At 31.8% G+C, this 27,996-nt stretch overlaps 1 protein-coding gene and 1 long non-coding RNA gene across 3 annotated transcripts; one reads left to right on the forward strand and one right to left on the reverse strand.

Moving 5' to 3' along the window:
- Positions 1 to 203: 203 nt before the first annotated feature.
- Positions 204 to 4,831, reverse strand: LOC134229675 (uncharacterized). 2 transcript variants are annotated; one of them, XR_009984221.1, is made up of 4 exons: positions 4,768 to 4,831; positions 4,037 to 4,180; positions 2,545 to 2,675; positions 204 to 427 (listed from the first exon to the last, which is right to left on the reverse strand). It is a non-coding gene; the product is annotated as an uncharacterized LOC134229675 (long non-coding RNA). The 2 variants fall into 2 exon arrangements; XR_009984220.1 differs by lacking the exon at positions 4,768 to 4,831 and having other exon boundaries at positions 4,037 to 4,419.
- Positions 4,617 to 27,976, forward strand: LOC134229674 (LIM and senescent cell antigen-like-containing domain protein 1). The gene is given in 14 exon segments (XM_062711443.1): positions 4,617 to 5,670; positions 7,196 to 7,309; positions 10,981 to 11,097; positions 11,723 to 11,768; positions 12,467 to 12,530; positions 13,246 to 13,360; positions 14,166 to 14,237; positions 15,486 to 15,563; positions 16,803 to 16,898; positions 17,093 to 17,147; positions 18,062 to 18,154; positions 20,112 to 20,160; positions 20,414 to 20,489; positions 26,126 to 27,976. Coding segments are annotated over 14 exon segments (1,275 nt in total). The 5' UTR covers positions 4,617 to 5,503; the 3' UTR covers positions 26,259 to 27,976.
- Positions 27,977 to 27,996: the final 20 nt, after the last annotated feature.

The following is a 27,996-nucleotide window of genomic DNA, read 5'->3' on the forward strand; positions in this document are numbered from 1 at the left end:
CATGTACATGTACCTTATTTTGATGCTGAGAAAGGAAAATGAATAACTGCACCAAAATGCACTTTATTATTTTCAACAGTGTTCAATCTTACAAGTTTCTTTTCTTGGGAATAGAAAGTCTTTAATCTAAGACATAGATAACATGTTTCATGTCAATTAAATCTACCATCTTCACCATGCAGCCATCTCATCTGTTTTATATGCCCTTCACGTGCACACTCTGATTCAATCCCATCTTTTTACAATTTGCATCATGTGGTCATTTGGACTGACATTTTCTTGAAATTTATCAGTCCAGTCAAATTTTTTACCAGCCTTGCAAACAGGACCGTCAAATTTTGACATTAGTCTGGTCCTCTGCAGATGAAAATTGAAATGGGAAAATGATACTCCTCCTTTTCATTGTATGCTCATAGCATGATCAAATCTGAAAGAAAATGACAATTTAAATTTACTACAAAAAAGAATGTGCTGGTTGCTAAATTTCTTCACATGCATGTACAAATATCTCAAATACAACGATCTGCATGGTTTTCTACTTAACCACTGAAACAATGTACTTATTATAATAAGACTGATACTCTGCAGGTTCCTGACACAAAATAAACACAAAGGAATTTTAATGGCTGCTGAAGTTAAAATTCCAGGCGATAAGTACAGGAAGTTAACTTTACATGTAACATTCTTGTCTCCTTGCTAACCCCCATCAGTAGCTGACTGTGCTTGTGATAACTTAACTACATGGGGTCTTAGAAATTCTGATGCTAGACTGATCCAGCTTTAATAAGGGGTGTAAAAAAAGAAGCCTGGCATTGGAAATCTTTCCAGTTGACCAGTTTTGACAGTTTTTCATGATGGAGGTAAAGAAGGCTGATGTTGGAGAGATTAATGGGTAAGGGTCATCGAAGGTTATTTAAAATTAGAAATTCCCACATCAGCAGGGAAAAATAATTTTAGTCAAAATAAGTTGTGTTAATTATTATTAATAATTATTGAGTTAAATTATTATTTGGGGACCATTCAAGTAGTGTATAAAATTGATTGTGCGGATGATACCATTTATTTAAGTAATGGTATGTTTGTATGAACTATATGATGTCCATTAATTGTCCATAAAAAAAAAGCTATATTACATGTACTTTGAGAGCTATTGATTATTTTTGCATTCCATGGTTGCTTTTCCTATAAGTTGGCATTCTTATGTCAGTGAAGTATTCATGATGATTAAGTCAGCGAATACCACATGGCAAATGAGACTTGTAGTAAAAAAAAAGTAAATACATTGAGCATGAAATCTGTAACAGTTGTGCTTTGTTAAACTTCAGTTGTACAGGTATGCAAATAAAGGTTCCATAATAAGTGCGAATTTGAATTAAGTTTTTATCAAATTGTTAGGGCTGAGCATTTTGCCAATATATCAATATTACAAAAACGTTTTAAATACTAATAGATTTATGATAATTAAAAAATATATGCTTAAAAAATATATATATTGTAATTCTTTTCTTTATTTTGCATGTTCCTGTATGATTACACTGTAAAGTAAAAAAAAAAAAAAGATCATTAACATTGTTGCAGAGTGCATACATTGATCTTACTGCAATTTGTTCAAAAGTTGATTTTACCATTTATATTGTTGTAAAGAATATTGAAATAATTATAAATAGAAAATTTTTCTGAGAATAATGAATTGCACAGTCTAGCTGACATGCAACTTTTAAGCCAAGAAGGACAACTCTGTATGGCATGTTACAGGAAATAATTGAGCCCAGCATTGCTGAATCACACTTGCACAGGAATGTGTTCAATATTTATCTAACAATGAGGAAATGATGTGTATAGTTATATAAAATACTCAAGAAGTATTAGATACTGTTCCATGTAGCATCACAATCAAGTCTGCTTGTGTATAAACGTAGGGAAGGTAATGTAAATTTTGTTGACCTCGTATGACTAATCAGTAATGTACTTACATGTACTTATGTGCATATAGTGAAATCATAGGCATAAAATGAGTATATTGGAGTGTAGCATACATTTTATGTTAAATTAAAAAAAAAAGTTTGATATGGAAATGTTTATCATGCAGTTTTTCTTATACAATATTATTGTACATGTATGAAAATAGATACTGAATAGGTTCAATGTTTATTTTGATATCTGATTTCTTTATGCTTATAATATATTGTTGCAAACATGCAAAAGTAATCATGAATAAGCAATGAGCTCTTAAACTGTTTGGATTTTGTTGTGCATGTTATTTCCATAATGTATGAATAATTTTAATGTTTTTAATTTTCATGTGAATGTAGATTGGGCATGTTTCTTTTACATTTGTATTATCAGTGTAAGAAATCCCCCAAATGTGTGCATCATACGTGTGCATAAATTGAGCACTAATCTTGTCAAATAGAGGAAAAGGTTAGAAACTGTAAGAATGATTGTCGAGTTTAAATCTCTTTCAGAGTGAAATCAAACCTTGAAGAGGCGCAGTCAAATTATGTCGTGACTTTGCCATTTCTTGGTTATGCTTAGTTTCCATACCTAGAAATCATACTGAAGGGTATTCTCTTATTTGGTGGATTTGTACTTCACCTGAAGTCATGAACTCTCAAGTTATTTCATCTTTTCTCATAAGGAGGTTGACTGGTCAATATATTACACTGAAAGTCCACCTAGAAATATGAAATACAGTTTTTCTATAGCCTTTAACAAGTACATCACGGCATGTGCAAACTGTAATACAGTAAGGTATGATCCTTGGACAGTAAACAGGCATATTAGCAAACAAATCTTCAATGGCAAGTCCAAAACATCTTTTTATAGTAACTTAAGTAAATCAGGTACACAGGAAATACACTGGAATTCTAGAAAACAGAAATTGTGTTCATTGACAACACAGCCAGAGAAAATTGATTGTGTGCAGCTAAGTGTTTAGCATCCCATTCGCAAATTTTTCACTCATATAGAAACATAACTATATACCAGTGAAGGGCTTCAAATTAAGACTTTAATTTACCCAGCACTTAAGGCCATTGATCAACTCAAGTCAAGTATCGCAGTAAGCATATAACTCTCTCCTATCCATGGCTGCTTGATTGCATAAACTGTTGTAATCTTGGAATATTTACACCTATATGCTGTGACATCATGTTCAGCCAATGATAATATTTGTTTCCATTGCAAATGAAATCAACATCAACATCATCAGTGCACAAAAATATTACGTAAACTGCAATAAGGTATTGAAAGGTTGTGACAAAGTTTGTTTTCCAAATATACTTTACACACATTGGTCAGTATTTTAATGAAGTACGAAATGCTCTATTCTCATTCAACTACAACCAGAATGGGAGTCTCAGAGAATCGTACATTTTGGCGGTAGTTTGCAATGATGGGGGCCATTGAGCAATGATTATGAGGGATTTTCTTGTGCCAACACCTGATAGACAAGGGGCTTTGATTTTAAGGTCTCATTTAAAGGACCTGCAACTTCCACTTCATTAGTGGTGAGCACTTGATGAAGAAACAGTTGCTATCTATATTACATTGTATATTGACTTGCGTCAGTCGTGGGCATGTCTGAACCCAAGACCTTCCAAACACAGAGCGAGTGCGCTACCGACTGAATGCTAGTTATCACAACCCATCTTCCAAAGATAGTAAACATATAACACTGGAATTGAATTTAGAGTGCAAGAGGCAATTCTTTCAGTGTCAGACAGTACCATATTTCAAATGAAGCACAGTGTAAGTAACCAACTTCAGAGGATTGTAAATTACAGCTGTGTATCAATACATGTAATCCTGTTGGTAGCAAAGTCTCTTGAGAGAGTGAATCTTCAAATTAATGTACAAACTTTGTGTGTAAATCTTTCTATGATAAAAAGAAAATGAATAGTTCATACTTCTCTTATGCAATTGTCGCAATAAAAATTCCATTAATATGAAAAGGGGCATATATTCTAAAAACATTTACCTATTTAGTGAATTAACATACGACAACTGTTTATAATATATATATGCTTATAAATACCTGACAGGTGTGTGCAATTCATCCTCCAGATCCACAAATAAAAATAAAATTGTAGAAAGAATGTTCTGTGCCATGTAACAGGAGAAACGTGGTGTTATGTGACAAGGGGGCCCTAGCTGGTGTAAAACTTTTGTATTTTAACTTCTGTAATCCCAGGAAAAAGAGAGAAAAACCCTTAGGCAACATCTCTTTTCAGAATTATTTAAGCATATTAATTTGACCATTTCCACGGCATTGGTGACCCAGTAGTGTTATGTCAATACAGGTTTTTTGACATGGCCGAATAAATTTGCGATCTTTCCACATGGCTATCATAAACCATGATTTTAAAGTTCTATAGGCCAAGGAGATTATTTTAAATGTCTTAGGCTGGGTAGAAAAAAATAACAATAACATTGTTTCTTCTTGCATTTGTAAGTTATTAGTATTGTCAGGTGTTTTTTGTTTGTGTGGAGTGAAAAGAATTCGGCAGACTGGAAAAATGATTGTACAACAGAGTCCGGTTTAATGACCTGCAACATTCACCAGAAGATGAAATAGAACTGTGCAGTGCTTTCCTGTTTTGAATATAGACTCCAGGATTCTATTTGTGTAAGATCGTTGTATACATACAATTGACTCCTGGATTTTGGATTGAATATTAATGAAGTGTTGGTGATTAGTTGACATATGCTGTTGATATAGCTCTTGTTTTTTTTTTTTAAAGTAGGTCAGGAGATAAATGAATTTACCTTCTATTTTCCACCTGAGTAGAACTGAAACGAGCTGAATGTCTGAAGAGATAATTAGTTTCTCCACACTTTAAGTTAAATGGATTTTTGTGTATTGACACCCAAAGGAAAAGTTGAATGCATTTAAGTTGATGTGTTGGGAGTAATTGAGTGAGAAAAAGACTCTTGGTGTTTATCTGATGTATGGTGATCCACTGAGACTGTCAATATTGACAAATTTGTAGACACCTGGTAGACGTTAGCCGCAAATTGACTTACCTGTGTTAAAAATCATCATGTGGACATAAGTATCAATAACAGCATACCTGTCCTAACTTGGCCACAGAAATTTACAACCCATGTGTAGCAAAGATGACATCTTGATATTAGTTAAATATTTCACCGCACTTGACCCCATTTGTTAAAGAAAATATACCTGGTAAAATAGATACATTAGCTGAAGAGAGACACACCTGTGAAACTGGGATTCTTTTACCTGACACATTTTTACTCTGTTTTTATTCAAATTTTGTGTCAGCTTCATATTTTGTGTAAATTTGCCAGTGGTGAAACATAATGTGGTGATGATGTAATGGTTTCTTTTTTATTATCCAATTTGCTATTGATTTTGAGTTAACTAGTGCTGCATGAAAGGACAAGCAGAAAACCAAATTTACATTGACTTGGGATCATAGTTTGGACTTTCATGAAATTTGTGGTTTGTTGAGAGGAATCTTTCATACAGCAATAAGCTACAATGGCCAATCGTCGTAATAACCCCGGATTTTTCCGACTCCAGTCTTTAGGGGAGAATACTGAGAGTGATTTGTTTCAGAGACGACGCCTTCATTACGATGACCCGTTACCAGAGAGAAATTTTTACGGTGCCACAAATGGCATACCTGGGGTGATGCCACTGGACAGGTAATCAGGGGGCTACATGTTCTGAAAACCAGGAAGTATTTTTGAGGAATTTCAGTGTTTACTAAAAATGACATTGAAAATCAGGTGTTGAATCAAGTTTTTTACTAAATTTGAGGTGATTCATCCCTTGATTTTTTATATTGTTTATTTTCATTGAGGAATACATATAGATCCCAAGTATTTCTTAATTTTTTTTTTCTCACTTTGGTTGTCATCTCATGAATTTAATTATAAAGGTATAATGAAAGTTTTAAATTGTGCATTTATGCAGCTAAAAAACAGGTGTTAACATATTGTATGATAATATGCTTACAATAGATGTGTGCTATTCAAGATAAATAATTTATCTTGAACATAAATAATTTATGATAATTCACTTAATTAATGTAAACTCATATTGTGCATGTTAAGTGTTATTAGGACAACACATGCATTAAATTTATTTTTCTACATGCATTGCTATACTTGGCCAACTTATTGAATACTAGTACTCTTATGAACACAATATGGTTTTTTTGCCTCTTTTGTAAATAAGTGGAGCAATATACCAGCTAGATGAAACTTGAGCTGAATATGGTTGGATTTACGTTTTAATTTTTATTCATTTACATGTTGGGTAATGTTGATATTTGACTATCCGCAAGCATTTAGTACCAAGAATTTATGGGTGTACAAGTTCTGTATACAAGAGGCCTCTTGAGGGTACACTGATATTTGCACAAGATATTTTGCAAACAAATAGGTACATTATGTACACTATCAATTCTCAAGAAATTACAGAGCTTCAAATACGACAAAGTATAGAGGTAATTTTAGATAACAAGTAGGAAATTCTATTGCTAGTATTGACACAAGTTCAGAAAATCTCAATGGAAATGCATATCCGATTCACATTAAATCCCAACTGTTAACAGCAACCATAGAAGTTTATCTTAAATTGAATCTTGTGTAAATTTTTACGGGCTTTTATGAAAGATAGTAGTCATATATATACCTCTGTAAGGTTTCTGATTCTGAATGTTTTTATCTGTTCACTAAAATGTTCAAATTTATGATGATATTGATTCAAACCATTTATATTCTGAATTATATTTTGTACATTGGAACATGTACAAGATTATAAGAAACATATTTTGAATGCCCTTTATATGAAAAAATATCATGTTATCATGTACAGTGAACTTGCAATGTTCATGAAAATATGTAAGTACATGTATTTCCCTGTTTAAAAAAATATTAGTGGAATTTCATTTAATTCACATGAAATAATTTTGATATAAGATTTGAAAATCTTGTCAGCTAGAACAGCAGATGGCAGTCAAGTGCATTTGCAAGTTGCAAAATTTGCAAAACAGGTTGTGGAAAATTCCATACAGAATTTCTTTTCTTACAAGCTTGATCAAACAGTACTCCCACACATTCTTAAGGAAATTCATTTTAACATAATATTTAGTGTGGCTGTATAAAATATATTGATGCTGTCTGGCTTTAAAGAATATTGATGACTTGTATTTGTTTTTTACAGCAGCAACATGTCCTATGGAAATGGGGCATTATGCCACAGGTGTCACGAGGGATTTGGAGCGAATGAGGAAATTGTCAACTCCAACGGGGAAATGTGGCACACACAGTGCTTCGTGTAAGTACTCTGCCCCTCCCTACAGGACCCCCCTCCCAATTATAGTCCATCCCAACATGTAAAGGTCTTACACATTGTAGGATGACACATGATAATCATAATCAAATTTGCAGAGGACAGTTGTAACGTTTACACTTACATACCAAATAGGAAGAAATTCACCCAACAATTTCAATAATTTCTTCAGATAGGGCTTGATCAATATCATTTGAGTTTTCATGTGCACATCTGAGAAAGAAATTCTATGCATTGTTAAAGTAATATGAGTACAACATTTGATCTTAACAATAAGGTATGTTGAATGTTACATTGATAGATGCATGTTACAGATGTTTGCTTTATTATACTCACCCAAACAACTGTCTTATATATAAACTGCCAAATCAATCTTTTTTATCAAATTTTAGAGTTGCATGCCTCCTTATTAAAGTACAATAAGCAAAATAGTCAAGCATGCATAGTTTTAAGTACTGTATGCAAGGTTATTTTCGCTCTGTGTTATTTTCACCCTTTCATACTTGCAAACAACTTTGTCCCATTTTAAATACTGTAAAATCACAAATTTTCATGGTGTCAAATCTTCTAGGTTTGGGGAAAGAAAATTGGTTCATATGTGGATTTGATTTCCATAGTTGGAAAATATGTTTAAGAGTAAGGCCATCCTGAAAAAAATGTTTGTTTGGAATTGCCGCCTGGGGGTTTTCAGACCCAGGAGGGAGGGAGGGAATTTATTTTTTTTTTTTTTCACAAATTGAAGCTATATAATTAATAGAAAATAAAAATCTCAATGAACAGTGGTGATTTTCGTTAATTTCCCTCTTTCTTTTATTTGATTAATATCACTTTTGTCTAAAATATACACAGAACAGTACTCAAGTATCAATCTTTCTTCGATGTTACATTTGCTCATCTATTAAAAGTCAAATTTCAGAGTCAAACTTTTTTCTTTTAAATCTTTTTAAAACGATTTCTTAACAAATCTTTTTAAAACAATATCATTAGTGTATTTCATAGCATTTCTCTTTGAAATTTAGCCCTTCATTAAGACAACCCTTACAAAGAGTGCGAACCACACAAAATTTCTTAAAAATAGTTGGGATGTTTTGTGGAAAAATTTTTATATCTAGAGTGTTCGCTATGAATCAGTTTTAACATTAGGTTTCAAAGACTTGTCATACTGACAGACAACATTTTTCTTTTTGTATTTGGGAATAAACATTTCTGACCCTTTTATTTTTTTAACTGGGAATCATTAAAAAATTTAATTTCAACATGATGGACTTATCTTATCAAGTTCAAAGGGCAATCTATTACAATAGCTTTTTCCAGGTATCGGTGTATCATTCCATTTAATTTTTTATTCACCTTTTATTTTATGAAAATGCATAAATGTTCTGGTCTTCAACACTTGAATGTTTTCACATTCACTGATCCAAAAGCGGCTTTATATTGTCAAAGCCACCTATATTCCCTATATCATAAATACTATGAAGAAAGTGTTTTATTGACCGGTGTTGTTAAAATTATGTGAGCTCAAACCCGACTTTAAAAAGCTATTTCGAATAACAAACTAACTTGTAAAAAGCAATGTCGCCTTTATGTCGGACATAAGACGGTAAAAAAAATATTTCCAATATTTTGCCAATAAAATTTTTTGAGCGGGGGGTATTTCAATGAGGCGGGCGGCAATTCCAAACAAACTATAATTTTATTTTGGCCTAATGCATATGAAATTTTACATTTCATGGTAGTCATAAATTCATGGGTTTCTCCATACCTTGAAAACAACAAAAATTAAACCCTCTATGAAAATTAGTGATTTCACAGTACTCAGTTTTGTTTTAGAAAAGATACTGTGTTACATATGTATTTGAATTTCGCTCCCTTTTTAATTTGCCCACCTTTGAGTAGGGCAAAAGGGGTGAAACAAAACAGGGGCAAAAATTTCCCTGTATAAAGTGTCATTCCAAACCAAGAAATAATTCAGAGTGTTTTATTATTATATCTAGTACTGTAGTCATTCTAGAGGGTGTAGATTCATTATTTAGGTAATACATATTGATCATAGTCATTCTTAATGTGATTATAAAATTGTTAAAGTCTATATGTTCAATGTTTATGTAGATAAATGATGGTGTCAATTCTAGTGAGCCATTTGTGAATAATAGTTGGAATTGTTGCATACATATACATTTATTCATTTTATTGCCTTGCTTAGCTATAGACTGTATAGTGCATGTATTAATCTTTACTTATCTTTATCTGCATTAAATATTTTATCATCTTGAAGATCTTTTAAACTAGATTGTAATATAATATTATTTGGTTTGTACCTTATTAACACCTCTTTTCTTGGGTTTTAGGCCATAATAAAAATATTCCTAGATTCTCATCCCCGCCCGCCCCGATTTTAAACCCCTGCTTCGATTTTTTTTATTTCTGTTTTTCTTCGTCTATACTGTATAATGGTATTCATCTACCATTCTACTTTCGTTTTAAGTCCCGCGAAGGAAGTCGACATGATTTTGACAGCTGAGAAGATGGTAATTGCTGTAATACTTGCATATATATTTTGAACAAGGATCATTGGTTGAAAAAGATTGGTGATGATGTGAAGTAAGAGATAATTGAACCTTTACTATGACTTTTATTCGGGTATTGTAGATAATTTTACACCGATTGACCAGGTCAATAAAAAATCTGCAAAATTGAAAAAATAAAAAATATAAAATAAAAGCCGCCCGCCCGCCTTGATTTAAAAAAAAATCCGGATGAGAATCTAGCAATTTATTTTTTATGGCCTTAGTAAATATTTTATATTTAGATGAAATTCTCCAAGAGTTACATAGGTAAATAACCTAGCAGTCTTATTTGAATATATCTGTCCTGATATAAAATGCAGCATTCATAACAATTAAGTTAAACATATAAAGTATTGTAAGACTGTTATTGTAATAGCTTGTATTCTCATATTTTTAAGTTTTTATCTGTACCTTATGTCATGAATGAAGTTTTCACATGATGACATCCCAGAAACTCATATGAATTGTATACCTTTCATGTGCAATATTATTGCCACAATATACATGTATATGTTTATTATTTCATGTTAGGCTACATATATCATGTATATTAGGAACAAATTTGCTTGTGTTTACTTTACATGTCCATACACAGTTTATATAGAAAATTGCACATTCCCTTTATGTATTGAACCTGATTGTTTGCTTTATGGCATACTAGAGGAACACTTTTTTGTGTTGCTTCCTAAAGTCAGGTGACATCATGATATGCAAAATCTTTTCATATTTTCATTCTGAAGTCAGAGAAAACTTTTTGAATCTGATTGCATGATTTCAGAGGAATGAATCTATGAAAATCTCACTGACAGAAATTCTTCAGTGACAAACCATTGTAACTACTAACTTTTACATATACTTGTAGTAAATGTGGAAAATCATTGTGTATATATATCTTTACTCTATTAAATTAATATATGTTTCAACATGTTATCTTTTAAGAACAAAAAAAGTTAACAGTGCCACTATTCCTTAATCTGCTTCTTCTTACTTCTGAATCAATATATTTCCACATTTACCTCATTGGCATACATTTTGTACTCTATAAGAATGCTTGCTGTATTTATACTCTCACTGTTGCGTTCCGCATAGAAGCAGAAAAGCAAGGCCAGCCCCGGGTTTTACATGCTCTAAATGTCAGGAGACACTGTCTCCTTGGGAACAGATGGTGAATTTTAACGGTCAGGTGTGGCATACTACCTGTTTTGTGTAAGTACTAACTGGGTTCAGGTATATAACTAATGGGGATGTGAAGTTTTAAATGGTAAATGTACAAGGGTGGTGGTACTAGTTGTTAAATTTGATGATTGTGATGTTGGTTAATCTAAAATTTTCGCATTTTCAGAAAGTATTTAATTTCTCTGATTCTTATTTTCTAAAGCTAAGTATAATTTCAATTTTGTATTTGCAATCAACCTTCACTTATGAAATGGCTTCTCCCATATTGCTTATTTTAGCAGTTATTGCTAGCTTTAATGTATCTTTTGCTAGTCTTTGCACTTTTTTTCATACTGTATGACACTCCTGCAGCTTTTTGCAAATTAAATTGCTTGTTTTTATTTTCTTCCCAAAATTTTGCTTCAGCTTTATTTTGCTTTTAATAGATAAAATTTCATTCTTCATATTACAATATATACATTTACAAAACATACAATGCATCTTAATAAAAATTTTATATCAAAATTTTCAATTTCTTCAATATATATTAGCTGTCTAGACTCATGACTAGTTCCCATCATATAAGGAGACCAGTTTAAGGAATTTGTAGGTGAATGAAAAGTTAGATGCAAAAGGAATTCAATTTAACGCTTTTTTTTGTCCTTCTCTCTTCTAGCTGTGCCCAGTGTTTCCAACCATTTCCAGAGGGTGTGTTTTATGAGGTAAGCCTTGTAAATTGATAGGTATTAATGTCTTATATATAAAAATAATCTTTGATGAAGAACAACAAAGCCATGATTGGTCATATTTATGTGAAAGCATCCTTGGGTGGTGTAAATTCAAATTTGTTAAAATCATGACCCTTGGGGATAGGGCAGGGCCACAAAAGACAAGCAAAGTTTTACATAGGAGTATATATTGGGAAAATCTACTTCTCAAGAAATTCAAAGCCATGTTTGGTCATATTTATGTGAAAGCATCCTCAGGTGGTGTAGATTCAAATTTGTTCAAATCATGATCCCTGGAGGTAGGGCGGGGCCACAGTAGGTATTACAAAGGAGGGGATCTTTTAAAGAACAAAAAAAGTTACTCAGGTAAGCAATGTGGCCCATTGAACTCTTGTAAATAAACTTACCTGATACATGCCTTTTTTTCCCCTCCTAGTAATGAATAATGGAGAATTTTTGTTAAATGATACACAAGATTCATTGTTGTTTGTAATGAGATCCATATTTATAACTTCTTGTGAACAAGATATTTTTTTGCTGTAATATTAAGATATTTTTACATCAATCATCTCGGATACACTACTCTTTAGCATAAAAACAGGACAATCTGTTGAAGGTTATTCAGTTTGTTATAGACCATTTGATTGTCAGTATCAGATGAGGCATTCAGTGATGATCTCTTTATTTTTCAGTTTGAAGGAAGGAAGTACTGTGAGCATGACTTTCATGTCCTGTTTGCGCCATGCTGCGGAAAGTGTCGTAAGGATAATTTTTTTGCACAATTGTCACCTTTGTCAATCATATTTATTTTCCTCACAAAAGAACTGCATATGATAGCATTTTTTCTTACTGTAGTAAATTAATCCTCAAATCTTCACAAGGAATTGAACTAAGCCCCCCCAAAAATTTGAAAGTCGGAAGATAGATAAATACATGTATATACTAGCTAATACAAAAAAAGCACATATACGTGTATAATAGTAGCACATAAAATAGTCGGCCTTAAAAAGTTAAAATATTTGTATTTTGTATTCACATTAACGGTTTTATTAATTAAATTGAAATCTTTCACAAAGCCACATTTAGCAGCTGTTTAAAAAATAAATATATAAAATAAATATTTAATACTCTTACAGTTTAATTAATTATTAATGAAATCAAATATTACCTGATTTTTTTCATGTTTGGGTACCAAAAATTGAATTGAAATGAAAGATAATTTTTATATATTAGGGAATTTCAATGTAATATAAATGATTTAATAAATTAAACACAAAACTTACTGCAGGAAAATGAACCATTTTTTTAAATAATATTGATTAAATTGTGTTTGATTTCCGTAGCGGAGATATTTTTCTTGATTTTGATCTAGAAATAAAATTTTGATATACCTACTAGCGATTATTGATACATTTATAGATTTTTTTTTAACACGGAGCATTATCTATAGGAGGGAAACCGGTAAATCAAGGCTATGAATATACTTATTCAATTTTTCTTTTTACATAAAGCTTATCAAATTGTTTCCGCTGTGAAATCTGTATGGCTCCACTGGCTGATGAGGGCTTTGTCAAGAATGCTGGAAGGTATATTTCGTCATTAAAAACATAATCCTTTTATTCAGCTTTCCTAGATGTGTAGGATTTATAATAAAACAAAAAAAAATAATGATTTATAGTTTCTCAGGCATTGAAAAAACTACCAAATCAGTTCTGTTTATTTTACAAAAACTTGCATTTGGTAAATTTTTTTGACATTTTGAAAGGGAAATAACTCATTAAATATTTTCCATTTTAGTTGAAAAAAAATTGAGTTATTTCAGGTGTCATTAAGTTAATAAAGAGACATATAGCAAAACAATTTTCTTGCCATATACAGTTATTTGTTTAATGAACTTGATATAACAAATGTTTACGTTTTAAATTGCGCACACATTATTTAAAAAAAATATGACCACATTTATTTAATATATTAAGGGAACAAAAAAGATAATCAGTTAATAACACATTTTGTTGACCAAGTGATACCTGTTAAAAAAAAAACCTGCCTGTAGCATTGAATTTTGAAATTTTTGGCCTGAGAAGCTATTATTTTGAAGGCTGAAAATGATACATTGTGTTTAAATTAGAGATGAGCGGAAACTGATATATTTTTGCTTTAAATAAAAAAAAATACATTGTAACTAAAAGAAAAAAATTTTACATTTCATGATTATAAAAACAAATTGTGTACATAGTTTATTAATTTGAACACATTGTTTATAGAAAAGAAAACAAACAAATTTGTATTATACTTCGTGTAATGTCATTTTGAATGTTCAAAGTTTTAATGCAGTTGTATGCTAAATATTTTTGTGTGTATACTTGTACATATGTATGAATTGCATTTTAGAGCCCTATGTCGAGAATGCAATGCCAAAGAGAAAGCCAAGGGTCTGGGCAAATATGTATGCCACAAATGCCAGTAAGTGTATAATCCAATGGTTAAATAATTTCAAATTTTTCACAAATTGCAAATGAAAGACGGTTTACAGTGACGCTACATCCAATTTGCACGGTTTACACGAAACGCTACATGGTTTGCACGAAACGGAAAGCGCAAAAATTACCGCTTTTTTTTAGCCCAATTTCTGTTGCTGTATATTAGCTAATACAACACAAAACCGTTGTTTTTGTTAAAATATTGTATTTTTTTCACAAAGTACATGTACTAAAATGGAACAGTTTCTAATAATGAAATCAAATATTACCTGATTTTTTCATGTTTAGACTCAAAAATTATTGAAATGAAAGACATTTTGTAGGAACATCAGATTACTTAAAGCGTTAACAAGACATAGAAAAACACATGGGTCTCCTTGTCAAACTTGTGTGTAAATACAGGAGTTATTGTGGGGAAAGTGTAAGATGCATATTAACCGACTGTGAAACATAGCTTTATTTGTAAATCCAAGTATATAGTTCATTAAAAACATAATCCATCTTTCCTAGATGTGTAGGAAACGAAAATCAAACTGTTTCTACATCATCAGGTCAAAAAGATTTAATTTTAGTATTGCAGAGAAAAATTGCAGCATTATGTGTAGCTAGTTTTAATTAGAAAGCTTTAATAATTACTTTGAAAAAAATGATGTAATAAATCATATTTCAAATTGACCACATTTATTTAATATATGGCTATTAGAAAAGATAAGGATTAATTTTTTTTACCAATATTGTCAAAAAAAAAAAAGGCATTGAATACATGTATACTGATATAGGTTGTGTCACATGGGAAACAACTTTCAAAGTTTTAAAAAAGATTTTAAAAATATTTAAAAACTGTGTTTAATTTATTGTTTTGTAGTAAATATATTGATAAATGATGTTACATTTAATGCAGTTACATATTTTTGTGTGTTACTTGCCAATTAAGGTTACATGACAATTTTTAAAATATTGCCCAAGAGATACAAATGTCTGGGCAAAATTTTTCCACAAATGTAAAGGTATAATCCAATGGTTAAATAATTTCAAATTTTTCACAAATTGCAAATGAAAGATTCATTATGTTTAATTTCTATGTGATAGGGGCTTGAACTTTCAAATAATATTTTAAACAGTTTTCCTTATAACAAAAAAAGGAGGATTATGTAAATACTTTTGGTCATAAGTTAGTGTTGAGCAAACTGCAATAAAGAGACATTAAACCTGATATTGTGCTTAATTTCAGTGCCATCATTGATTCTGGACACATCAAGTTCCGGGGAGAGGCCTACCATCCTTATCACTTTAACTGCAGCTCTTGTGGGTAAGTCCCGAACATAATATTGTCATAGCTGCAGAGAGAACTGGATCTCTCCGAAAAAATATATATTGACAGACCGGAGTTCTTGAATTTTGCAGAAAAAAAAAGTGTGTTTGAGAACCTTCAACAAAGAAATAAAATCTGAGCACACCCCTCAATCCAAAAAAGAAAATAATGTTTTAATCTACGTGAACAGTTCTTTCATAATATATTTTACACATTTTGGGTCTAAGGTTGTGCTGTATACCAAATAGTGAAAATATCATATTTGGCAATTTTTGAAGAAAGAAATATTCAGGATATGTGTCATCTTCTTAGCCAAGGGTTTCCTATCCGAAATATACTCTACAACCCTTGGCAGATTTGGCTGAAAATTTTAGAACTCGCGCAAACGAATTTGATTGGCTGCAAAGTCCCAGTCTACGCAAGGTTTTTACCAATGGACGATTTTCGGCTGAATTAAAGTTTGTTCGTGTTGTATGCAAAAGAAGAGTATTATTTACAAGGGATGAAAGTTAGGACGTGATGTATGCTAAAAAAACAAGGGAATAATTAATTTGAATTTTTTTTCTTTTGATTATATATGTTTTCAAGAATTATTGAAAGGACCACATAAGTCCGTGTTCCGCATTTTAGGTGCATCAATTTAAGCCAATCAAATGTCACGGCTCATTGATAATAATTGATACGGCAACATGTAGAAAGTGTTGTCAAACTCGAGACAAAAAATCGTGAAGAACGATATTTTCTACCACTTTTGAGTTGTGCCGACAGCTGTATGAGGTGTTGGGTGGTAATATTCCACATCAAATTGCATGGAGGTCACCATATTGTTTCAAACGTCATATTGATTTACATATATTACAGCTATTTTCGTTGGACAAATATTTAAGAGCTTCAAGGGACTTAACTCAATTATGGTGATAGGTGGCGCAATTAAAGTTCCCGTTTGATAGGACTAAATCTGCCAAGGGTTGTAGATTAGGCGAGCGAAGATGGATATATGTATAATGATGCAATTCATGACATCATAATGCATTGATAAGCACAAAAAATCCCTAAGTGGCTCTTAGTCGAAGTGGCTCATTACAAGTACTTTTTACATTCTGAGCATTGAACTTGTTTATTTGAAACAAGACATCTCTACAAGAGAAATGTATTGTTTTTATTTTAAAAAAACTCAATTTTATTTATGGCTGTGCCATTAGAAGGATTGTATTGTTTATCTCCCTTTGTTTACAGTTCAGAGCTAAATGCAGATGCCAGGGAGAAGTCGGGAGAACTGTATTGTCTACGCTGTCACGATAAAATGGGAATCCCTATCTGTGGGGCATGCAGGTTAGTCTCAGTAATCTAGAATAAAAATGAGATTCTGTTGGTTTAGATGCATTTAAGTTCAGATTTCATTACAGTTCAAACTGTTTATTGAGAATCTGTAATATTTTCTTTGGGGTGACATTTTCATTATGCAAGCAAAAATTGCTTGAGTTTCATTAAAAGTACATAAGAATTTATTCCTTTGTGTTTTGTAGACGTCCTATTGAAGAGAGAGTTGTACATGCATTGGGGAAGGCTTGGCATGTAGAGGTAGGAATTTTTAAAATGATTTCAATGAAAATTATTTGAAAAAATTAATTTCCTCCTTCAGAACAACCCAGATATTTAAAACTTCAATAAACGAAGTTAAAACTGTTGCCAAAATCACCCAGTTTAGTCAGCTTTTGCTAAAGAATTGGAAGCATAATTTTTATGCCCCGCCATGAAAATGGCCGGGGCATATAGTGTTTGTCATGTCCGTCTTCCGTCCTTCCGTCTGTCCTTCCCTCACACTTTGCATTTAGCTCAGTTTCAAAGTAACTATCCAAGATATTTTCATCAAACTTCATAGGGTGATAAATATTGATGAGAGCTATGCAGTAGCTATGTAACTGCATCATCATTTTTTTACCTTAACCTTTCCTTTGACCTTGACCTCACTTTGTGAGTGTTAAATGAGTGTTTAGCTCAGTTTTAAAGATACCATTCAAGATATTTTTATCAAACTTCATATGTTAATACATACTGATGAGAGCTATTCAACTGCATCAACATTTGACCTTGACCTTTCCTTTGACCTTGACCTCACTTTTATCAAATTGTGATTAAGTCAGTTTTGAAGAAACCATGCATATTTTTTTCAACTTCATATGCTGATACATATTGATGAGAGCTTTTCAACTGCATCAACATTACTTTTACCTTTGACCTTGACCTCACTTTTCTTAAATTAGTATTAAACTTCATATGCTGATACATACTGATGTTAGCAATTCAACTGCATCACTTTTCAAGATATTCTGAAATTTCAAAAACAAATTCGAATTTCATGTTGCATTACTTATATACCCTCTACGGGGCATTCATGTCCTATGGACATATTTCTAGTTAAAATGTAAAATTTTAATTTATTAACATTTTCCCTCGGTAGATAAAGTACTAAATAAAAAGTTTCTTGATTTCAGCATTTTGTGTGTGCTAAATGTGAACGTCCATTTTTTGGAACTCGTCACTATGAAAAGAAGGGACTGGCCTACTGTGAAACTCATTACCATCAGGTTTGTTAAACTTTGGTTCTTGTATCTAATTTTCTTCTCTGATCATCCTCAAAACTGTAGGAATCATTATAGTAGGTACTCGGTTCTGATACTGAGTAATCATTTCATAAGTCAGATTTGCTGTACTGAACAGATTGATGATATTTAATTTAATTGATTGAGTGTTACCTGATGATTTCTTGAATGAAGTATTGAGGAAAACTGGTATCCTTTTTCAAATGTTACAGCAATTTTTTATGACAGCTTTTAAAGTATTTTGCCATCTATTATTGTTACAGATGTTCAGTGTATGTAAAATGTGCACCTCACAAAGGAAAATTTAACAAATTTTATTATCACTTTCCTTCATTGTTTTGGAAAAATTATCATGTACTCAGATACACTAACAAAATATATATCAAGCTACATTATCATTAGCTTTCAAAATAGATACAGCTAGAATGTACACAGTTAAGATTCATGTACTTGTACAAAAGAGCAGTACATACCAGCTTATTTATTAGAAAAAAGTATTCCAGATTTTTTTTTATTCAATTCAATTGAAAATTTATAGATTTTTGAGGCGCATCGTTTTCGATGCAGGCTCATTGCGATCACCTGGCAATTCTTTCTTATCTAAACTGCGACGGCAAAGGACTCAACAATGTTGATTCTTAACACATTATTAAAAATAATAATGTAAATTGACAAGTTGGCGAAATCCATTGTTAATATTAAACAACTAATAACATAAAATCTCACACATACATGTTGTATTTACTTTGAATCAACAGAGAATATGAAAAAGGAGAAAATAAACAATTAAAAACAAAGAGAGAAAACAACAACAAACGTGCACTGCGCAGAGTAAGATCAATTTGCATAACAACAGCTCGTACCATAAATTACTCGGTTCTGTATCAGGAAATATTAGTAATATTATTTTTAAAATAAATATCACTAGCAATTGAGACGTAGAAACAGAATCATTGTTTTGTTTTTTTGATAAATGAAGGGGATGTTACTATTTTTTTCACTCGAGTAAACGAATAGTAAGATATCCAACTGAATAAATTTCTGCAACAAGCGCCATCTTTCGGGAAAATATTTCCACGGAGTGACACAAAGAGTGAAGTGATAGGATTTTAGCGAAATGTCAGTTGAATATGATGATTGACTAATAAATAACTGCAGTTACTGTGACTTTCAATTTATAGGATTACTAATACCTCATAAACATACACTTTTTAAAGTTCAATCCATACCACTAAGGTTTCATAGCCAATTATATATCATCGAAAATATTGGAGGGAATCTCCCCCATTGACGGGTTCATAATAAACCGTATACCACACCCGATTGTTTATTTTAGTCCTGTATAATTTACTTGAACATTTCATGTATGTAAGATTTGTTATATATTGTGCCATTTATATTGGGGAAAGTTAAAAACTAAGTAGTGATATTTATAAAAGTGCACATAATGAAAGAAACTGAAATAATTCACATATGAAATTATGTAGAATTATTCAATAATCATTACCAGTTATTTCTATATTGTCATTCAATATTCCATCTTCCTACAAGTAAAGGAATAAAAATAAAAAAGAATTAAAATCAATTATGATTTAATTAAATATCAAAAATTATAACTGATACATCAGACTATATTAAAAAAAATGTTTTTCTTCTTCTGATCGATTGGCTAAAATTCAGAGCCATGTCTCAATTTTCTTTTAACCTCAGAGAAATGTTAGTTATTTTTTAAATTCTTATTCCTGGATTATTTCATTCCCTTAACATTGATGTTGAATTTCTCTAAGACAAAAAAAATGTTTTATACCCTCAATGCGATGCGCCTCTAAGGCCGTCAGGCCTTTGATTTATCTATATTTATTAATAAGATGTGAAAGAGAATATGAAATATTTTGATGGCATGAGAATTTGCTCTATGATGTGTATTTTTTTTTCCTTTCAGCTGTTTGGAAATATTTGCTTTGTTTGCAACAATGTAGTCACAGGAGTAAGTACAGACACAAGGGAAATAACTTCATCCTCCCCCTCTCTGGATTATAATTATGTTGTAAATCTGTACAGCTTATAGGACAGCAAAATAAATCTAAATTACTCCATTTATATGTTGCATTTTTTTTCAGTGTTTTTCTTCTGACTATACTAATACATATTGTTTTGATTTAAAATTTTATTGATAAGGTTCTCTTATGTTTTCCTTGATACAGTTTTTACATTCAGTATGATGAATTCTGATACGTTTTACAGTGTTTGGTGCCTTTAACAAGTCCTGGTGTGTAGGCCATTTTGCATGTTCTATCTGCGACAGAAAAATGAGTCACAAGTGAGTACATTTGTTATCTCAGTCATCTGTTATAGTGTACATGGTAGAATCTGAAGCCAACATGGTGCAATGGGCCAGGTGCCTATATCTGGTAATCAGACAGTAAAAGAAAGGAAGGAAAGTCAGTAACATTCATCATCTTTACTATTATGAGTATGCAAAACTTGCTTCCAATATAATAAAACAATCCTGTTTTTAGCTCACCTGAGCCGAACGCTCAAGTGAGCTTTTCTGATAAAAATTTGTCTGTTGTCTTTCGTTGTTGTCGTAGTCGTTGTTGTTGTCGTCGTAGTCTTCGTAAACTTTTCACATTTTCATCTTCTTCTCAAGAACCACTGGGCCAATTTTAACCAAACTTGGCATAAAGTATCCTTGGGTGAAGGGGATTCAAGTTTGTTCAAATGAAGGGCCACCCCTTTTCCAAGGGGAGATAATTATGAATTAGAGAAAAATTAATGGCATTTTAAAAAAATCTTCTTCTCAAGAACCACTGGGCCAGGAAAGATAAAACTCATGTGAAATCATCCTCAGTTAGTGTAGATTCAATTTTTTTTTAAATCATGACCCCCGGGGGTAGGATGGGGCCAAAATGGCCGATCAAAGTTTTACATAGGAATATATAGGAAAAATCTTTAAAAATCTTCTTCTCAAGAACCACTGGGCCAGGAAAGATGAAACTCATGTTTAATCATCCTCAGATAGTGTAGATTCAAGTTTGTTCAAATCATGACCCCTGGGGGTAGGGTGGGGCCAAAATGGTCGATCAAAGTTTTACATAGGAATATATAGGAAAATTCTTTAAAAATCTTATTCTCAAGAACAATTAAGACAGGAAAGATAAAACTCATGTGAAATTATCCTCAGGTAGTGTAGATTCAATTTTGTTCAAATCATGACCCCCGGGGGTAGGGTGGGGCCAAAATGGCCGTTCAAAGTTTTACATAGGAATATATAGGAAAAATCTTTAAAAATCTTCTTCTCAAGAACCACTGGGCCAGGAAAGATGAAACTCATGTTTAATCATCCTCAGGTAGTGTAGATTCAAGTTTGTTCAAATCATGACCCCCGGGGTAGGGTGGGGCCAAAATGGCCGATCAGAGTTTTACATAGGAATATATAGGAAAAATCTTTAAAAATCTTCTTCTCAAGAACCATTGAGACAGGAAAGATAAAACTCATGTGAAATCATTCTCAGGTAGTGTAGATTCAAATTTATTCAAATCATGACCCCTGGGGCTAGGATGGGGCCATAATGACCGTTAAAAGTTTTACATAGGAATTTATAGGAAAAATCTTTAAAAATCTTCTTCTCAAGAACCACTGGGCCAGGAAAGATGAAACTCATGTGGAATCATGTCAGGTAGTGTAGATTCAATTTTTTTTCAAATCATGACCCCCCGGGGGTAGGGTGGGGCCAAAATGGTCGATCAAAGTTTTTCATAAGAATATATAGGGAAATCTTTTAAAATCCCCTTCTCAAGTACTTCAAAGCCATGATTAGTGATATTTATATGAAATCATCCTCAGGTAGTGTAGATTCTAGTTTGTTTAAATCATGACCCCCTGGGGGTTAAGATTTAAGCCCCCCCCCCCCCTTCCAAACTCAGCAAACTTTCATTTCTGAGCTGATATTTGCTTTTTCCTAGCCGGTGTGCTCAGGTGAGAGCTGTGGCCCCTGGGCCTCTTGTTGTATTTAACATTTAAACTTTGTTTGAAAATTTTTAAAAATTAATACAGGACTTCAAAAAAATTAAATTATTTGCACTTGATGGTGTTGCATGGCATTCAGCATGTTCGACATTTAAATAAATACCATAACAACCTTTTGAACTTCCAATCTTTGTTTATGTTGTTTTGAATGCCAAAGTTTACCATACATTTAGCTATGTGTAAAATGTTAGTGTTGCCATGGTTACTAAAAATAGAAATTTCTCTGATATTCCTTGAAAACTTTTTTGGTACAATTTTAATCTGATTTCACTACAATACTACTTAAAATAGAAGTTTCTGTTCTAATCCTTCAAAGCATTACTCCTCCTAAAGTTTTGGTCCAGATACAATATTACTTGGCACACAAGTAGTGTACATTTAGATTCATAATTTAGTGCATGGTTTTTGAATTTGATGAACAATGTTGCCATTGTTACGTAAAATTAGTGTTGGCAAATTGGACGATTTTTAGTAACCGGTTACTCGCTCAATCTTTCGATCGAGTACCCGGTTACTCGGATGATTTATTCATATTCATATCTCATCCTTTACTCATCGGTAGTAATAAAACACAAAATATTTTGAATGCTTCAAGACACCCATGCACGCACTATCTTGAAAGAATTTTGATACGTGTATTTATAATTAAAAAATTAATTAAATCAGAAGAAAAAAAATATTCAATGTTTCACGCTATTTTACAATGGCATTCATCACCTTTTAATTTTTACTTTTCGACTCCCGATATAATTATGTCATGATCAAGGAGAATAATTATTTAGAAATTTGAAGTCACAACCGTACACAATAACTCCAATTCATTAAAGGTATCGAATCAGCTGTTCTTTTAAATACTTCCAAGCTATTAATATATGTCTTTGGCGGCATCTTGTTAAATTGTTTAATGAGGTAATTATAACTCAGGTCTTCAAAACTTGTACATGTATAACCTGCTGGAAATCAAAGCTAACAATTAACTGTGAAAACTAATCAAAACGAATCGATCGTATTAGTGAAACACTAAATCATTTAATCTTGCGATAAATAAAATTCGAGAAATGCTTATGTATACGCTTATAAACAAATTAATATTATTTTTTTTTTAGTTATTTACTTTATAAGATGTATTTTTATCCGAGTAACCGAATAGGAGTTTTACTAACCGATACTCGCATCGTTCGACGGTTTACCGGTTAACCGGGTACTCGTTGCCAACACTACTTAAAATGTAACTTTTTGATTTATTGCTTCAAAATATCACTTCTCTAACAGTTTTAATCATTATCTGATTGCAATTAATCTTGCAACAAAGCAACTAAACCATGGACCATTCTTTTTATTGCTGTTGCATAATTTTAAGTGCAAATGCTACTTTTCTTTTCCCCTGTTAAAAATACAAACAAGTAGTGCTACAGTCTAATCAGGGACTTCAGCTTGATTTTAAAATATTACACAGGAAAAATGAAAAAAAATATTTTGAAAGGTTTGTAAAACAAGTACATTGACATCTGACATTGAAAGTTCATTTTTATGGCTTACGAAGCCATTATAGCTCCCGGTGTATTTTTACGGCAAAGAGTTCACTGTGTATTCTAGTAGACATGAGCAAGATAAAATAGTCCTCGTCTTTTCTTTAATTTTATTCTACGTTTGTTGTGAAAATTACTCACCAAGTCCTTAATCAAAAACCTTGTTATTTTCATTTAATTTTCGCCACTGAAGACAAGATAAACCAAATAAAAAAAAAACTAAATTGAATAAACTCTTGTGAGGATGCGGAAGAATATCTTCTGACCGTATGTGTCAACAGCGCCACCGTGTAGGTAAGTCGGTAGACAGACCACTCGGCCCAACGACACCTCGGCCCGTGCTGGTTGACACCTCGGCCCTGACAGGTCGGCTCAAAATCATTGACACCTCGGCCCATACAGAAGACTGCTCGGCCCATTAGGAATAAAATTAAATTTAGTTTGTTTTAATTAGTTTTTTATTTCTTTATTTTTTTTACAATGCAACATTATACATTATTAATATATTTATTAGCCATTAAAAAAAAATGTCTGGTTGCCCTCTCCCGACTGACTGATGAATTTACTAATATTTATGTGTAAACAACACAGGTCTAAGCAGAAGTTTATGTCCTGGTCCACAAGATTTATTGATTTGTTAAATATTTTTTATCTATATATTTTAATGATTAATTTTAAGATCTCATATTTTTTCAAATCAATTCAATAATATCAACAATGGTTTCTTCAAGGAACTTTTCATTAAAATTAACTCCCAATTATGGCTTCTCGTAATTAACTCCTCATAGTCACCACCCCCTATGACACGCGCTCGAGACTCTCAATGGTGCACTGCGTCTTCTTGTTTGTTTAATGACTAGCACTTATAATCAAGTTACTAATGGATCGTCTTTCTTTTATTACCGTCAATTTGCTGTCTTGGAAGATTGCAAATGTATCAAATTAATTTTCTTTTGCATCTCATAGATAGATATATAACAACATAAATAATAAATATATTTGATTAAAATAATATATTTCTGTTTGGACCGAGGTGTCTTTTATGTGAGCCGAGGTGTCTGCAAATTTGGGCCGAGCCGTAGGAGCCGAGATGTCAATGGGCCGAGGTGTCGTTGGGCCGAGCAGTCTGACATTCGGTGAAAGAAAGAGAACTCTGTTGGGAGTACGTTATTGCGCCAGATAGTTCGTAGGAACACAGATTAAATGTATTTTACCTTACAAACTGTTTAAACAGCTGCTAAAAGCAGTGATTTCCTAAGGCCGTTTTTGCCTGGCAATAACGCGATCATGATCTCCCGCCAACTCAATGTTGTAAACTCAATGCATATCGTGGCACGGGGTATGATGCAATAGCCTAACTGCCAATTTTTGTTCATTGCAATTTAATCACTGGCATATATTACTAAATATCAAGCTTGTAGTTGATGAAAATATTAATTAATAACCATAAAATGTAACTGATGGCTGTCAGATAGTACGAACGGTAAAAGGAATACACTTAATTGTTAATGTACATGTGGGGTTTTCCAACATTCGCAGGTCATTCTATAAATAACATAGATGCTCCGACATTAAAAAAAAAAATCATCATTTAAACACATAATTTTTGCATTCATGTACTGAAAATGAAACGTGTGATTAACATTATCAATGTTTCTGAATTTACTTTATGAACTCTGGAAAGCACTTAGTTCCAACGCATGTGCTTCTAATACACTATTCAGAAGTGCTCCAAGTGACAATATCTACATGCAGTAAGCATTATACATTGGTGCTACATAATGAGAACAAAAAGTTTCAAGATAACTGCAAGAGTAGATACATAAAAAAATAAGGGAGGGTCATTAGGGGCCTATTTGTAGATAGCAAAATTAGCACAATACCGTAACATAAAACCACAGGCACCTGACGTTATTTATTTTTCTTTTAATAAAAAAAACAGTAAAAAGACAATGGCTTTATAGAAAATTTTAATAGAACAATTTTTCGTGATTAGATCTCTTTTATATGAAAAACTCTATTGTTGAATAATTTGAAGCAAAAACTGACAATTTGTTCAAAATCTATATATTTAGCTTTTATTTACCTGTAAAAAAGGGTATTAGTGAATTTGTATTTTTCATTTAAATATGAATTTAGAAAAAATAAACTCAACTGCCAAGAAACGCCTCAGGCCGTCAATTCAGCGACCCCCCACCCTTGCAGTAAGAAATTTCTGAGGAAACACTAAGTAATAATCTAGTATACTACATTTCCTTACATTTTACATCCATGTCAAGCACGTAAGCCATTATGGCCCTTCAGGCCTTTGATTTTTAAAAATTGCTTTTATTAACTCAAAGATAAAAAATTTCTGGGATTTTTTTTTTCTGAAAGGTTTCTTTCCTTTTTTTGTAGAACCAAGTTCTTTGAATTTGATCTGAAGCCTGTGTGCCGTGTATGTCATGAAAAGTTTCCTGGGGAACTTAAGAAACGACTGAAGAAATACCACGAAGAGGTCTCCAAGAAGCAGATCATGGCCAATAGCTAGATATTTATTTAATTAATTGTGGAATAAAAGTCAGCATTATCAGAGAATGACTAGAAAAACAGAGTAAAGCAGAGTGGAGGAATTATAAACGGGAGATGTTAAAGGAGAGATGTGTAGATTAATGAAAAAAAGAAAACAGATTTTTCTTTTCTTAATTTTGAATTCGACCTATTTCCGTCAAAATTTTTTATCAAATTTTTTTTCTAGTATAAAGGGAAACAAGATTACTTGTAATGTACCTGTAGAACTAAGTAAAACAACAATGTTTTGTCCATTTGATTTCAAGTTGATGTTAAATTTAAAGATATGCTGGAAGAACTTTTTAAAGATGAAATATGTTTGACTGCTGTTTTTATACTCAATTTTGCTTTTTCATTTATAGCAATAATTAAAATGAATGAAAAATATTTAGCTTATTAGAAACTTTGAAAAACCATCGTAATAGGAAAACGGTGAACAGGAAAAGTGCCATTAGAGTCTCTGAAATTAGCTGTTTTAAACATTTATAGTGTGAGTATATTTTTTTGAATGTTGCACAATAAACATGTAAATTCATTATTAGGAAAAAGTTTTTCAGAAAAACACCTATTGGACAGGAAATTCACAGATAGATATAATTTGTTAAAAATTTTTGTGGAATTGTTTCATATAAATACAGCTGCTGTAAATCAAAGAAAGTTAAATGGTCAGTCTTTTAACTCTGTGGTAGATTTCCTGTTACATGGTTTGGCTGGTTTTTGCATGACTTAGTGGCTTACAGGGTTTAGTTTGTGCATTGTTATGTTAATGTATACCACAATTCATTACGGTGATGTTTTTGTATTTTTTTTTTCTCGGTAAATTGTTTTGTTGACAACAAAATGACTCAGTGGATTAAAGAAACATTTTACTGGAATACAATGAAATGCTGTAGATTTCTAAATATATGCGTGGAATTAATTATCGCTTAATTTCGCAAGAAGGACCACACGCCAAATAAAATTACTCGCCTTTATTTTTATCATGCTGAAATCTCTAAAAAATATCTTGATCAATCGACCATTCGCGAATTATTATTCTCGCTGTTTGACGTTGAATAGCCTATTCGCAATAATAAGTACTCGCAAATAATAAGGAATCTACAGTAGGAAATATAGTAAATTAGAAATCTTTCCTTGTAGTTGTTACTGAGATCAAGTTTGATATCTTATGATCTGCTTTGACAATCTTCAGTTGTTAATGATATCTAAAGATTAATTTAAAATATATTTTCATGTAAGGAAATCTGGAATATAAATGTGTTGATCTCTTTTAATATTAAATTTTGTCATGTGCTTTACATAGACCATTTTTTGCAATAGTTTTATGAATTTGATTCTGAGTTAATGATACCATTATTTGTGCTTCCATGTTAAAAAGATTTGTCATTGCTTTTTCAAAAAGAACTCCAAATTGCATTTTGTATTTAAATATTATTAGATTTTGAGCTTATTACAAAGAGAGACAACTCTGTCACATTTATACATTTTTATGAGTTGTATATCATTTTCTCAGAAAACTGCTGGTCTTTAAAACCTTTTATTTAGTTTGCTTACCTGTTTACTTTTAGATGTATTTTTATTACCATAATAATAGCTTCTATGCATGATTAATGTCTGTGATTGTGTAAATAGTGATTTATAATGTTTGTGTATATATGTGTATGAATGTCTATTTATGAAATATACTTGATAGACTTATTCCCAGATCTTGTTGTTTT

Source organism: Saccostrea cucullata, unplaced genomic scaffold (genome assembly GCF_032062105.1).
Source record: "Saccostrea cucullata isolate Sc308-1 unplaced genomic scaffold, CSIRO_AGI_Scuc_v1 ctg156, whole genome shotgun sequence".
In the NCBI taxonomy this organism is placed as follows: Eukaryota; Metazoa; Mollusca; class Bivalvia; order Ostreida; family Ostreidae; genus Saccostrea; species Saccostrea cuccullata.